We start from the raw sequence: 16,240 nt of genomic DNA on the forward strand, positions 1-16,240 counted from the left end.
TTTGTTTGTTTGCTTTGGGGGTCCGTCTGTGTCCCCCCCCCCCCCCCCGGGCTTTTGAAGTTAAAGCTTAATGATTGGTTTCTCTGTGTATCCCTGGCTGTCCCGGAACTCACTCTGTAGACCAGGCTGGCCTCGAACTCAGAGATCACCTGCCTCTGCCTCCTGAGTGCTGGGATCAAAGGCGTGCGCCACTTGGGCCCAGCTTTATTTATTTATTATTATTTTCTTTCTCTCTTTCTGTTCGTCTGCCTGTCTGTGTCTGTGTGTGTGTATGTGTACTGGTGTGTACAGAGGACAGCTTTGGGAGTCATTTCTCTCCTATTGTGGGTTCTGGGGTTGGAACTTTTGTCAGATTTGCATGGCTGGTACTTTTCCTCTCTGAGCCATCTTATCTTGTCGGCTCTGTAGTATATTTTTGGTTTTTTTGTACTTGTTCTTATCTGTGTATGGGCTTGTGAGTGCAGTGCCCTTGGAGAGCGGATGAGGATGTCGGATCCTCTGGAGCCAGAGTTAGTTATGGTTGTGAGCCACCAACGTGGCGCCTGGAAGAGAATGGCCGCAAGGGTAGCACTTGCTTCACTTGCGTTTTGTTAAACTTCCTGTAACATTTTCCTTGGGAGACTCTGACTCATTCATTAATTGTGTTGTTTCTTTTCCAAGTTGGAAGGGATTTTTCTCATCTTTTTTTATTATTTTTGTTATATTGACTGGTCTGTGCAGATCAGCTGAGCTTAGACTTGGCCTCCTTAGTGCTGGGATTAAAGATGTACCACAGGCCTGGCTCTAGACTTTTTGAAGTTTGTTTTGTGGATCCTCATCTTGTCAGTGTCTTAGCACGTTTCAGGGACACTTGACAAGAATGTGTGTCTTTGGTTTGGGTGGGTGTTTCTTTAAGTGTTGAATGGTTCTAGTTAGTGATGTTTCCTTCCGTGTCTTTGCAGATTTCCCAGTTGTTCTTTTAGTTGTTAAGAGAGGGATGTGCAGAGCTCCAGATAGGACTTTTTTTTTCCTTTTAGTTGTGCAGATTTTACAACACATTTTACCCAGTCTTGTTTAGTTTATGTGCGTTGGTGTGTTGCGTGTTATTGTTGGTGGATTCTCACTGTGTAATGTCCTGAGGTGTAGGTGTAGATAAATTGTATTTGCTGTCTTATCAGATTTATTTGTAATCTAGCCATTCCTGTAACCAAAACTTTTAGGAAAAAATCTTGGGCTCTCTTAGTGTCAGCTGGCTAGGCTCAGTCACCTTTTACAATGCACCAATTAATTGACAAATAATGATGCAGAAGCAGATTTATTCTGTGGCCACTTTGAAAGAAGGAACAGATAAAAGGGTCCAGTGACCCTTAAGTCTTCTCACTGCACTGACATGAGCTTTAGGTTTACATAGAACATTTAGGACAGTAGGCAAGAGGCTAAGCCTCCTGGTCACAGCGTCTCATTGTCTCAGGTCCTGCCAGGTGGTCGAATTAAATTGTTGCTAGACTGGATCAATGTGGATCCCACAAGATAGTTATTCTGGGTGTAGTCTCTTCATCACAGGTAATTGTTCTAATTCGGTGGGTAATCTACCCAGTGTCAGCTTTGGGAATAGTTTCAGTTCTTTATCCTAAAGAAATTGATCTTGTTTTTGCTGGAATCCAAGATGACTCAAGAGGACAGATTAAAGACAAGGTGTCCTTAGCAAAAGTAAAGTAGACAGAGAAACAAAGTGAAGGCAGAGATGCCAGACTTTCTTCCTGCTTTTAGTTAAAGCAAGGGCCGGCATCCGCCATTGCAAAAATGACTCTCTTAGTTAGGGTTTCTGGTACTTGAATAAAAACACCTTCTGTGACCAAAAAGACTTGAGGAGGAAAGTATTTCAGCTTAGCTTCCACACCCACATCACAGTCCATTACTGTAGGAAGTCAAGGCAGGAACTCAAGCATAAGCCACTAAGGAGTTCTGCTTACTAGCTTGCTCTGCCATGGCTTGCTCAGCCTGCTTTCTTACAGCACCCAGGATCACCAGTCCATCATTGCCTACAGTGGGCTGGGCCCTCCCATATCAATCACTAATTAGGAAAATGCTCCACAGGTTTGCCCACAGGCCCATCTAGTGAAGACATTTCCCAGTTGAGTTCTCTCTTCCCCGTGACTCTGGCTTGTGTCAGTTTGACATGAAGTCATCCGGCGGAGCCTCTAAGCCTACTGCAGTCCTACTTCCTTTTGATTGATGTGTACACGGTGTTTCTTTTGTTGAGGCAGGGACTCCTGTAACTGAGGATAACTTTGGCCCCCAGCCTCTGAGTGCTGGCTGAATGCTGGAATTACAGGAGTGCATCAATACACCCAGGGCCTCCAGCATTCTAGGCAAGCATTCTTCTGGCTGAGCCATACCCCTAGCCCCATGTGACTCAGGGTGGGTCACTTTAGCAAGGACTCATGGATAAAAGACTCAAAAGGCTAGAGAGATGCCTCACTGGGTAAGAACATGTATTGCTCTTGTGGAGGAACTGAGCTTGGTTTCAAAGGCCCAATCAGGTGACTTCAACTACAGGGCACCCAGCCCCCTCTTTCGGCATCAGCAGGCAACTGCACTCACGTGCACATATCGTTCCCCCTCCAGTTAAAAATAAATCTTTAAAAAACATGCACTCAGGGGCTGGAGAGATGGCTCAGAGGTTAAGATCACTGGCTGCTCTCCCAGAGGTCCTGAGTTCAATTCCCAGCAACCACATGGTGGCTCACAACCATCTGTAATGAGATCTGGTGCCCTCTTCTGTCATGAAGGCATACATGCAGACAGAACACTGTATACATAATAAATAAATAAATCTTTAAAAAAACAAAACCTGCACTCAGAAGGGATAGTTTATTAGAATCAGTAAGAAAAGAGCAGGATAGGCAAGCTGGAGATCTCAGCACTGTCAGGAGGAAGGAGATATGAAGAAGACAAAGAGGGAAAAGTCATATCCTTGAGTAGAGCAAGAGGGAAAAAAAAGACACCTTGGAGAACAAGTAGACACACCAGAGAACTGGTGTATTCAGAGCCTGGCACCAGACTGTCCACCTCTCAGGGTCAGGAGAGCATTGGGTGCAAATTTATTTATTTATATATTTATGAGACAGTCTCACACTGTTGTAGCCCAGGCTGGCCTAGAACTCACTGTGTAGTCCACGCTGGCCTGGGATTTGTGGCCATCCTCCTGAGTGCTGTAATTATAGACAAGAAGCTCTACACTTGAATGGAAATTTTAATATTATTTGATTTTGTTTTTCAGTCAATCAAGAGTTGCTCTGGGTGGTCTCGGACTCAAAATATGTTGAAGACTAGAAAGAATAATAACTAATTGCATTTAGTGTTGTTAGTTTACTGTCTAGTTTTGTTAGCTTTAGGCCAGGAAGGAATAAATAACAGTTTGGAATGAGTCAATTTACCTTTAAAAATGATTTTAAAATTTGTTTATGTGAGTTCTTATATATTTGTGTACACATGAATCAGCAGACAACCTCAAGTGTTGTTCCTTAGGAGACGTTCACTTTGTTATTTGAGACAGGATCTCATTGGCCTGGAACTTACCAAGTAAATTAAACTGGGTGGCCAGCCTGTCTACTTGTCTTTACCTCTCAGCTTTTACATCAGTACTGGGGATCTGAACTCAGGTCCTTATCTTTGTGCGATTGTATTAGTTAGGGTTTTTTTTTTCCTGTGGAGAGACACCATGACCACCACAGCTCTTAAAGGAAAACATTGAATTGGGGCTGGCTTACAGTTCAGAGGGTTAATCCATTATCATCATGACAGGAAGCATGGTGGGATGCAGGCAGACATGGTACTGGAGAGGCAGCTGAGAGTTCTACATCTTGCAGGCAACAGGAAGTTGGTTGAGACACTGGGCAGTATTCTGAGCATAGGAAACCTCAAAACCTGCCCCACAGTGACACACTTCCTCCAACAAAGCCACACCCACTCCAACAAAGCTACACCTCCAAATAGTGCCACTCTCTGAGATTCTGGAGGCCAGTTACATTCAGACTACCACAGATGTAAACACTTGACTGTCTGAGTCTTCCTTCTCCCTCACTCCAGTTTACCTGTTGGTAAAGGCTAGTTTCAGACTAATTTGAAGCTCCTGTCATTGGCTCATTTACAGTTTTCTTTACATTTATTTTCTTATGGAGCAAGTGTGCGTGTGCACCTGGCAAGTCTGAAGAGAGAGGACAGCTTGCCTGAGTTGGTTCTGTCGTTCCACTTGTGTGCCTAACTCAGGTGATCAGGCTGCCCGGTCAGGCTCTTCAGCAGCCTGCTCCCTTGCCCCGGAGCCATCTTTCTAGACTCAAAGCCTGGTCTGAGTTTTCAGAAGTTTAATTATGATGAGTACTAGAATGGGTTTCTTTGGATCTTTCATTTTTGGAGTTTCTGCAACTTCTTGATTCTGTAGGTTTACATTTGTTGTCAAAATTAGGAATTTTCCACACATTTCTTAGCCCTTCTTTCTTTTTCATCTCTTTTCATGACTCCTGTGACAAAATGTTAGCTCTTTCTGTTGTAGCTCTGTGATAGCTGAAGTTCTGCTAGTTTTTCTTCTCTTTGTCATTGCCCTCACCTGTTTTCTGTCAGGTCAGATTAGTTGTTTTGTTTTTTGTTTTTGTTTTGTTTTGTTTTGTTGGTTTTTTTAGAGCTCTGGCTCATTTTCATTGATGTCCACTATCTATTGATAGGACCATAGGACATTTTTATTTGGATTGTACATGTATCTATACCCATATATCCATATATACACTCCCTACTTTCTCCCCTTCATCCACTCTTGTCTTCCTCTTCCTCTTGAGACAGTCTTATTATAAAGTCAGTCCATGCTGACCTCAAACTAGCCGTTTAGCCTAGGTTGGTCTCAAACATGCAATCCTTTTGCCTTTGCCTCTTAAGTGCAAGCATTATAGGAATGAACCACCACACCTGGCCTCTTACAGTTTTTATTTCCAAAGTTCCAGGTTTTGTTTTTTCATGTCCTATGTTTTTATTTACTAAAGCAATTTTTTAAACATTTGTTTCAAATGTTCTTTTAGTTGCTTGCTGAAGAATTTTTATAATGGCTACTTGCAAAACTTATTAGATAATTCTAATAACTGTATTAATGTTAGCATCTGTTAATTGACACCTTCCCCCCATTTGAGATCTTCCTGATTCTTAGTATGACCAGTGATTTTTTTAAAATTAAAACCTTCATGATTTTTTATTTAAAATTGTCTATTCTGAATCTGTGAGTCTTCTAATACATGATTGAGATTTTATCTATAGCTTGAAACTTTTTTTTTTTTTGTTTCATTTTTTGAGACAAGGTTTTTCTGTGTAGCCCTGGCTGTCCTGGAACTCTATTTGTAGATCAGGTTGGCCTGGAACTCAGGGATCTACCTGTCTCTGCCTCCTGAGTGCTGGGATTAAAGGAATGCACCACAACTCTTGTTGTTTTTGTGGAGGTTTTGAGTCAGCCTTTCTTGTGGCCCAGGGTAGCCCCAAATCCACTTTGTATAGGAAGATGACTTGGAACTTTTTGGTTTTTCGACACAGAGTTGTTTCTCTGTGTAACAACTCTGGCTGTTCTGGAACTTACTCTGTAGACCAGGCTGGCCTCGAACTTTGAGATCTTCCTGTCTCTTCAGTGCTGGGATAAAGGGCGTGAGCCACCACTGTCTGGCTGACTTTTAAATCTTGATTTTCCTCTCTCCAGTCTTTCAAGTGCTGGGATTACAGATGTTTGCCATTAGGCCTGGCTTGAGTATTTATTTCTTTTTTTAATTTTTAAATATATTTATTTGTGACTATGACTGTGGGATGTCACAGTGCATGTGTGGAGGTCAGAGGCCACCTTATGAGTCAGTTCTCTCTTTCCACCATGGAGATGCTAAGTATTGAATTAAAGTCATCGGAGTTAGCAGTAAGTACCTCTCCTGCTTAACTGTGTGATGACCCCGGGTGTGAGTATGGTTTTTAGTCAGCGTCATGACATTGATTGTTGAGATATTGATGATATTCTTTCCTGACAGAAATGACATCAGATGTACCATCGCTAGGTTCCACCATTGCTTCTGGAAACCCTGGACCTGGGATTCAAGGTGGAGGAACTGTTGTACAGAGGGCTATTAAGCGACGGTCAGGGTAAGTTTGAATGTAAATCTTCAGTGTCTCTCTTGTAAAATCAACTTGATTGAGTTAGTCTCTGCTCCTCCTTGTCTGTTCCTGACCTCACTTTAATTGATTACTTACTCCATTGCTGTCACATAACTAACTCTTAGTCCCTGGAGTTTTCCTTATGTAGGCTTCCTATTTTATGTACATTTCTTTTTAAAATGTCTCTATAATGTGAGTAGAAATACCACTGTAAAGAGATGAACCTGTCGTGCCGTTGCCTGTCACTGCTCTCATCTCATTCACTCAGGGAACCGAGTGTTTCACATACCATGCTGAATTTATGTGTTTCACAAGGAAATTTCTAAGCAGGTTAAAAATTTGTTTGCATTGATGTATGGTTTTTCTTTTTCGTTTTTCAAGACAGGGTTTCTCTGTGTAGCCCTGGTTGTGCTGGAACTCACTCTGTAGATCAGGCTGGCCTTGAACTCAGAGATCCACCTGCTTATGCATCCAGAATACTGAGATCAAAGGTGTGCACCACCACCACTACCCTGTGGTTTCTGAACTTTAAAAGCTTCTCTTTCGATGTATCTTTTTTTTTAAAATTTATTTAATTTTATTTCATGTGCATTGGTGTTTTGTCTGCATTCACGTCTGTGTGAGGATGTTGGATCCCCTGGAACTTAGTAGTTACAGATAGCTGTGTGCTGTCATGTGATTGCTAGGAATTGAACCTGGGTCCTCTGGAAGAACAGCCACAATGTATCTTTATTGATGAGCAGGCTTAAAAAAAGTACACACACCATACCAAACCAAACCTCTCTGAAAGGTAAAGGACTGTGGCAAAGACCAATGATTTCACTGTTGTTAAGAAAACTGTTGTCAGCTGGGGACAGCGGTGGTGCACGCTTTAATCCCAGCACTGGGAGGCAGAGGCAGGCAGATCTCTATGAGCTGGAGGCCAGCCTGGGCTACAGAGAGAGATAGGACAACCAAGGGTGCACAAAGAAATTGTATCTTAAACAACCCCACACCCCCCAGAAAAGAAAACTGTTGGCTTTCCTTAAGCTCTTCTGTTTGTATTCTCAAAATCATTTTGTTAAACTTACTTCTTTTCTAAGTTATTGATACTTTCTTTGGCTTGGAATGCACAGTCCATTTAGTTCTAAAAGTATTCATTAAGTACCAGATTCGAATGTGGCATTGTTATGTGATTGCTAATAGACTCTAAAGATAGATGAGACACATCCGTTGTTTTCAAGTTTCTAAAGTTCTGATAGTCATACACACACACACACACATACACACACACACACACACACACACACACAAAATGCAAGATAGAATATGGGAAAAATAAGTGAGGTATGGTGGCTCATACCTGAAATCCTAGTACTCAGTAAGAGATGGGTCAGGAGGATGCAGAATATGAGGCCATTCTCAGTTACACAATGATACTCTATCTCAAAACAAAACTAAAAACAAAGAAAATTAACTAAAATACAAACACAGAAAAAAAGCTTTTTTTTTTTTTAAAGCATATAAAAACTAATTTTGGATGGTAAAGATTGGGAACAGTTTTTGAAAGAAGATTGCTTTAGGGCAGTGGTTTCCAACCTTCCTAATGCTGTGACCCTTTAATATAGTTCCTCATGTTGTGATGACCCCAACCATAAAATTATTTTGTTGCAACTTCATAACTGTAATTTTGCTACTGTTGTGAATTGTAGTGTATATATCTGATATGCAGGAGAGAACTGCTGCTTTAGGACCAGTGAGACAGCTCAGTGGTTAAAGGCACTTGCCTATGAGCCTAGTTACCTTTGCTTGATCCCTAGAACCCACATAAAGGTAGAAGGAGAAAACCAATTCCACCAGGTTGTCTCCTGACTGCTACATGAGTGTGGTGCCCATATACACATTATGTACTCAAACACACACACAAAATACTAAACTTATAAATAAATAAAAGTCACAAGGTTCCTTTAGAAGCACCCGGGACAGTAGGTGCTATTTTACCCAATTTTTGCTACTAAATTTTTGAGTGTATGTATGTGGTGGAGGAGGGGTGTTGGGGCGCAAACACAAGGCCTTGTGCGTTCTTGGCTAGTGCTCTACCAGTGAGCTAGTTTCCCTTGCTATTGCCTGTTCTTGTTATTTTGTTTTTGAAATAAGATCTTGTGTACCCCAGGTCTGGAACTCATGATCTTCCCCTGAATGCTAGGATTTCAGTTTTATGTCACTATTTTTTTGCAGAAAAACACATGAAAAGAAATCTTGAGTTCCAGAGAAAAGGCTCAGTGGTTAAGAGTCCACACTGCTCTTCTAGGAAACCTGATTTCAGTTGCTGGTCCCTCCTTTTGGAGGCTCATAGCCATCTGTGACTTCAGTTTCAGTGGATCTGAATCCCTGTTCTGGACTCTGTGGGCACCTGTAGTTACATGTGCACATGCCCCCAAAGACATAATAAAATCAAATCTTTTTTTTTTGTTTTTGTTTTTTTTTGTTGTTGTTTTTGTTTTTTTTCGAGACAGGGTTTCTCCGTGTAGCTTTGCGCCTTTCCTGGAACTCACTTGGTAGCCCAGGCCGGCCTCGAACTCACAGAGATCCGCCTGGCTCTGCCTCCCGAGTGCTGGGATTAAAGGCGTGCGCCACCACCGCCCGGCAAAATCTTTTTAAAAATCATAAAAGATAGTCTTGTCAATATTAAAAACACATTTAAAGAAGTGTTTGCTTTTTTATTTTGTAACAAAATCTGTTTAATTTGTTTGTGTTATTTTGATACAGTTTTCCTGTGGCCCCAGCTGGCCTGGGCTCCTGTTCCTCTTGGTTCCACTTCTCAAGTGCTTGGAAACAAACACATGTGACTACCACACCTAGTTTGAGACAATCCTACTGTGTAGCCTTGTTGGCCTGGAGTTCACCATGTAGCCCAAACTGGCCTTCACTCATGATCCTCCTGCCTCTGTTTTCCTATGTTCCAGGAGTACAGTCAATTGTCACTACATCTGGGTGTGCTGGCACATGTCTTTAATCCCAGCACTTGAGAGAGGCCAGCCTGGTGTATATAGTGATTTCCAGGTCTACCAGAGCAATGTAGAAAGATCTTGTGTCAGAAAACCAAACCACATTGTCACTTATGTATAGTAAGTTATTTTATTTACTCTATGTATGTGTTTAGGTCAGAAAAGAACCCGTGGTTGTTATTTCTTCACTATTTGGGTCTCAGGGATCCAATTCAGGCTTGGTGACAAGTTCCTTAATCTGCTAAGCCATCTCTCTGGCCCTTCGTTTTATATATGCAATTGTCTGGGCTGAAAAGTTCCCCAAGGCTAATTTTATTTTTGCCACATGTCCCACAATATCTTGTGTGCAGGTGATCTTGCTTTCTTGCTTTTTCCTTTCTCTTGGCAGGGTCTGGCTATGTAGCTCAAACTGGCCTTGGATTTACCATCCTTTTGCTTCTACTTGCTGAGTACTTTGAGTTAAAGGTATGTGCCACCAAGGCTGGCCACTTAGCACAGTTATGTGAATATGGTGTATGTTTCATTTTTAGACTAACAACTTGACTTGCTGTGTCTTCTTTTCCTTTATATAATATCATTGCTTTGAAAGATGTTGTTGAAACTTGATAAACAGGGCTTAGATTAGACCATAAAAATGAAAAATAGATCTTAGGATTTTTTTTTTCCAGGCAGAGTCTTATGTAGCCCAGGCTAATCTTGAACTCAACAGTGTAACCAAGGTTGAACTTGAACTCCTAATCATCCTGTTGCCACCTCCCATGTGACAGGACTACAGGTGTGTGCCACCATGCCCAGTTTATGCTCTAAAGGAGAGGTTGTACACTCTCCCGACTGAGCTGTATTCTTAGATGGTGGGACTGTTTACACTGCTCTCGAGTCTTCCTGGTGACTTACTTGCCTCGTGTATACAAATCCCTGCTGTGGAGGTATCAGTTGTGCTGCTGCTGCTGCTGCTGCTGCTGCTTTTCCCTCCTCCTTCCTTTTGCTTTTTGAAACAGGTTCTAATTATGCAACAAAGGCTAGCCTAGAACTTACTATGTATCTGAGGGTGGCCTTTCAGTCCTCATCTCAGTTTCTGAATGGTGGGATTACAGGCATGTGCCACCATGGCTGGTTTGTTTTGCCCAGTTAGGACACTATGAAAACCATGTTGTATAAATTTGTTTTGCTTCTGCCCACTTCTTCTTTTCCTCTATTTAGGTGAGCACATAGGCATCTTGTGTTAATATAGTTTACTTTCTTTCTTTCTGTTTTTTTTTAAAGAAGTATTTATTTATTATGTATACAATGTTCTGTTTTCATGTATCCCCACAGGCCAGAAGAGGGCACCAGATCTCCTCATTACAGATGGTTGTGAGCCACCATGTGGGTGCTAGGAATTGAACTCAGGACCTCTGGAAGAACAGCCAGTGTTCTTAACCTCTGAGCCATCTCTCCAGCCCTATAGTTTACTTTCTTAAGATTCTATGTTATCAATAGACTCAGAATATTTTTTGTTGTCTTTCCCCAGGCTGGATTTTGATGATGATGGAGAAGGGAACAGTAAATTTTTGAGGTAAGAGTTTTGATTTTTTTAAAAAAGACTTCTCATAAAGTGACTTCTGCTCAGTGGGCTGGTGGGCTGGTTGGCTGGCTCAGTGGGTAACAGTATTTTATCTACCAAGTTTGATGATGTAAGTTTGATTCCCTAGAACCCACATGAGCGGAGGAAAAAACTGACTGCTGCAGATTGTCCTCTGGTCTCCACATACGGGCTGCTGCACGAGCGCCTTCACCCTAACACATAGAAAGGAAATGTCCCACATTATTAAAGCCAGTGGGCTGGGAGCGTAGCGTGCTCGAATGCTTGCCTCGCGTGTCTAAGGTTTGGGTTCAGTCCTTAGTATCAAAAGGTTATTAGCGTGTTTGTACTTCTGGCTTGTAATGTTTTTGTTCATTGGCCTAAAGAATATGCTTCTTCCTAAAACTACATTTTCTTATATCATAGGACAGTTTTTAGGTATTCTTTGTAGAGATAGCTTCTCATGGGCACAGAAAATTTAGAAGACTGTCCATAAGCCAAGTCATATGTTGATTCATGCCTTTAAAAGAATAGCAGGCTGGGAAGGTAGCTCAGTGGTTAAGGGTTTGACATTGCAAATCTAAGGATAATAGTTCAGATCCCCAGAGCCCGCATATATGCCAAGTGGGCACAGAATCATGCTTGTAATTTCAGCCTTGGAAGGTGGAGACAAGAGATCCCCCAGCAAGCTAGCATGCAGAGTAGTATTATCTGCAAGCTCTGAATTTGTTATTATTTTATTCCCTTCCCTCCCATGAGCCAGCCCTGCGTGTGATGAAATGATTTCTGCCTCATCTAGTAAGGTAGAAGAGAGATGAAGCATCATTCCCCACATCAACTTTTGGCCTCTTCATGCGTGCTCACCCACACACATGTGCATCTACACAGACCTTTGCCAATAACACATGCAGACGTGCATATACACACAAATGGAAAAAGAAAAGAATTAATTGATTAGTTCTCACAAGTCAGTGCGTTGGATTCATGGTAAGACTGCTCAGCCATCTGGTCTGTTGAAAGTTGTATTCAGCCAGCATAGTTGCCCCTCTCTCTTTCTCCATTCTCCCCTCATTCCCTGCTCCTGCCTCCTCCCACCCCCACTGCCTCATCTTCAAACAGGGCAGAGTGTCGTGATGGCTGTAACACAAAGGGCAAGTCTTAGTGTACTTAACAAACCTTTGCTTCTGTGACTCTTACAACTTTTACTAATGTCTTGTTGGCCAGAGCAGCTTGTGTATACATGTCCTGCATCACTGTTGGAGAGGGCTACAAAAGGATGTGGATGTTGGAAGGTATAATTTGATAATGTTCTACTCTGTCACACTCCAGTACCTGTTGACTCCTCTTTTAGGTCGCAGAAATTAGAGGTTTTGTGTGTGTATAAGTGTGTGTGTGAGGAGGTTGGGTGGGGGTGTGGGAGTGGGGTTGTCGGGTTGCAGGATCCAGGCCAGCCTCAAACTTGGAGACTAAAAGGGTGTGCTGGTTTGAGTGAGAATATTCCCCATAGGCTTGTATGTTTGAATACTTGGTCCCCAATTGGTAGACCTGTTTGGGAAGGGTGAGGTGTGGTCTTGTTAGACAGAGTGTGCCACTGGGGCATTCTCTAAGGTTTCAAAAGACTTACACCATTCCCAGCGTATTCTCTGCCTCTTGTTTGTGGAGCAGGATGTGAGATCTCAGCTAGTCCTGTCTCCATGCCTTTGCTTCCCCATCAGATGTTTGTTTCCAGGATTATCTGCCCAGGGGAGGCACTACCCACAGTGAAATGGGCCCTCTGCATCAATTAATAATTAAAAAAAAATATCCTACAGGTTTGCTCACAGGCCATTTTGGTGGAGACATTGTCTCATTTGAGATTGCCTCTTCTCAGATAATGTCTAGGTTTGTGTCAAGTTGACAAAAACCAACCAACATAGCAATTGAAAATAATTCTTCTTGACACTTAGTGGATTTTAATAAATGTGAAGAAGGGAAAAGATTTTACTTTTTGTTATAAAGACTTTGTTGTTATTTCTAGATTTATATATTTGTATTTTTAAGTGTTTGGATGTTTTGTCTTCAAGTATTGCTGGAGCACCACGTGCATATGGTGCTCACAGAGGCCAGAAGAGGGCATTAGGTCCTCTGAAACTGGAGTTACAGATGATTGTGAGCCACCATGTGGGTGCTGGTGTTATGGGGTATCCACCAGAGAAGATTGCTTGGACATGGATTTAATACAATAGAAAGTCTTTATTAGCTGGCTGACAGCTACACTGAGTGTTTGGAATCCCAGTGTAGCACTCAGCCCTTCTCAGGGTGAGATTTTAGGAACAAAAACCATGTTCTGGGTTGGCATACTTCAGTTAACAAGAACAGTTAGCCAGAATCTGAACTACAGAAGCTAAAAAAGCAAGATTAGTACATTCAGAGTCTTTCCCAGAACTATGGACTTTGATGGACTAGGCCTTTGTTTTAGTTTTGGCAGGTGGTGCTGTCCACCTGCTGAGTTTTACAACCTGAATGGCACTTCCATCACGGAGTCAGTTGCGCTAAGGTCTGAAGGCCTCCTAAGGTCTGGGGCCCTGTTACACTAGGAGCTGGGCCCAGACCCACTGCAAAAGCAGCAACTGGTCTTAACAACTGAGCTGTCTCTCCATTTCTCCATCCCTAAGATAGCTGTTTTTCAAACAGCTCTATTGGGAATTCCTTTATTAGAGAATTATTAATTACAGTGCCATGCTCTCATGAACCATGGCATATGTATGAATGGCATGGAGGTCACTAAACTATTTGTTCCTGTTCGATAGTTTTTACCCTGAGTTATTGCTTCCACAAAAGCAAGTAGTCATTACAAAACTTATATAACATTTTGGTCCTTAGCAGATCACTATATATGTCTGTGGTCTCGTACAACTATAATGGGAGCCATAAAAATTATTACCTATTAAAAGAAATTACTGAGTGACATAGCTGTTATAACTTCAGAGTGAAAAGAATTCATCATTCATGTTTGTGATGATGTTGGCATAATGATACTGGCATGTTGATGTTGCTGATCATTATACATGTGTATAGTTAATAACACTTATTATGAAAAGTGACCGTCACTTGCTTATAAATGTACTGTGTTATAGTGTTTATTCCATTTTGCACTGTTAGTAGTTGAGCCTAGGACTGACTGGATGCTAGGCAAGCACTGTACCATTGAGTTATCCCTAGCCCTGTTACCATTATTTTAAATACTGTAAAACATTGTGTCATTGAATTGCCAATTGTGTGAAGCTTACTCCTAATAGTTCTTTTTGCTTGTCCCGAAGAGGTAACATGTAGAATTGGGAGAAAATACTTGCAGATCATGTATGTTAGAAGCGATTGATATCTAGAATATGTAATGAACTACAATTCTGACATAATACTGAGAAGTGATTTAATATTTAAGATGAAGAATTGTGGGAATTGGAGAGATGCTCAGCTGTTAGAGAGTACTTGCTGCTCTTCAGAAGACCAGAGTTTGGTTCCTGGAACCCACGTTGGGCAGCTTACAGTTGCCTGTAACTACAGCTCCAAAGAATCCAGTGCCCTCTTCTGGTTTCCATAGCCACTCAAACATGTGGCAAGCATTCACACACGCAAGTAGAAATAAGTGTTTGTTTTTTATGTTAAGAATAATTTGATACAACTTAGTAGAGTGGTTGCCTAGAATGCATGAAGCTTTGGGTTCGCTTCTCAGCACCGTATAAACTGAGCATAGTGGGGTACAGAACCCCAAGGAGAGGAGATCAGGAGGATTACAGGTTCAGGTTTGAAGTCACCCTAACCAGGCCTTGTCTATAAAAGAAGATGAAAAACCAGCCAAGCACAGAGTGGTAGCTGCCTGTCATTTCAGCACTTGGACGACGGGGCTGAAAGCTCGCCAGTTGGAGGGGCCTTAGTTAGTTCTGCCTTAGTCTGGGTTACACAGGAGACAGTTTCAGAAAAATAAAGGCGAAAATGTCAGCAACAGTGCCTCTTGATACTTCAGAGTGGTTAAAATGGGGCTGGAGGTGTGTCTCAGTGGTAAAGTGTGTGCTTAATGTACGTGTAAGGCCTGGGTTTGATTCCTAGCACTCTGTGTGTGTGTACACTAAGAAGTAAATACCAAATTTTATTCATCGAATTCAGTTAGTATGCTTGGAGAGGCAGTGGATAGTAACTGTACAGGCATGCCTTTGTTATAAGTGTAGGGGAGGAAAAGACCTTCCTTCTCCTCTCAGCATTTTGACGACTGAGTTGATGAGACAACCTGACTGGAGGCCGAAAAAGAGGTAGATAGGTTAATATGTGCTCTGAGAGTAGCCTGGAGGCCGGCAGGAAGACAAAGATGCAGTCAGTAAAGTTGAGGAATTGATACGCTCTCCTCATAGGGATGGTAACCTAGGTGATTAAGGTTAAGATGAACAGGCATTTGAACTGTCCTGTGGGTTAGTTCCTCTTCCCAGGTTGCTACATCTTCCTGGAGGGGATTTGTGGCCTTAAGAGAGGTTGCCAGGGTGGATCTTTGTGAGTTCGAGGCCAGCCTGGTCTACAGAGCGAGATCCAGGAAAGGCGCAAAGCTACACAGAGAAACCCTGTCTCAAAATAACAAAATAAAAAAAAAGAGAGAGAGAGAGGTTGCCAGTGTGGGTGGGTGGTTGTGTGTTTTAAACATTTATGTCTTTTGTGTGTATGTGGACACGTGTGCTATAGCCAATGTGTGAAGGTCAGAGAATAATTTGCAGGAATAGGTACCCCCTCTACCATATCGGTTCTGGGAATTGAACTCAGATTAGCAGGCTTGGCAGCAGATGTGTTTATCTACTGAAACATCTCACTAGCCTCATTTTGTTTGACAGAGCCCCACTTTGTAATCCAAGCAAGCCTGGAAATAATTGTATAGTCCAGGCTTTACTCACACTCACTAAGAGCCTCTCTTTTCAGTAGTGGGGTTACAAGCTCAGACTGCCACACCCTGCCCTGCATTTGTTTTTTGTTTTAAATAGATCTGATTGTGTAGCTCTGACTGGCCTGAAACTCCCAGAGATCTGCCTGTCTCTGCCTCCCGGTTCTGTGACTAAAGTTGTGTCCTAACATTCTTGGCCTCCCAGTATTTGTTTTCACATTCCTTCTAATCTGAGTAATAGTAAACTAGAACATTGTGTTTAGAGTGGCGTTTCTGACTCCTTTGATGTAAGGACTGTTTCTTTACAAACTGGTCCTCTTGTTGGGAAGACAGTAAACAGGCAAACAAACAGATTGCTTCAGTAGGACAGTGATAGACTAGTGTTACATAACTGAGGGCCAGTAGTGGATGGAGGATCTCAGGGGCTTTGGGGAGGATACATTTCATCTCGAGACTGAAATGGTGAAAAGGAAGGAAGTGGATGTCTGGTTTGGCAGAGTGGCTCAGAACTAGAGAGGCTTCCTAGAAAAGGAAAGGGAAGTACAAAGACCTGGAAGCAATAAGAGATGAATGTGGCTATTGTTGGGAATATTAAAGTCCTTGCCAGTATGAGAGGGTAGTAGTAGGAACTGCCCCAGA

The 16,240-nt window shown here is 42.1% G+C and overlaps 1 protein-coding gene across 1 annotated transcript in view; it reads left to right on the plus strand.

Moving 5' to 3' along the window:
• Arnt (aryl hydrocarbon receptor nuclear translocator) overlaps window positions 1–16,240 on the plus strand; it is an 84,122-nt gene that overhangs the window by 11,792 nt on the left and 56,090 nt on the right. The window contains exons 2-3 of the mRNA XM_059265861.1: window positions 6,030–6,141; window positions 10,651–10,695. Coding sequence (XP_059121844.1) covers window positions 6,030–6,141; window positions 10,651–10,695 — 157 coding nt within the window. The remainder of the gene's footprint in view (window positions 1–6,029; window positions 6,142–10,650; window positions 10,696–16,240) is intronic.

The sequence above is a fragment of the Peromyscus eremicus genome, chromosome 6, assembly GCF_949786415.1.
Source record: "Peromyscus eremicus chromosome 6, PerEre_H2_v1, whole genome shotgun sequence".
Classification (NCBI taxonomy): domain Eukaryota; kingdom Metazoa; phylum Chordata; class Mammalia; order Rodentia; family Cricetidae; genus Peromyscus; species Peromyscus eremicus.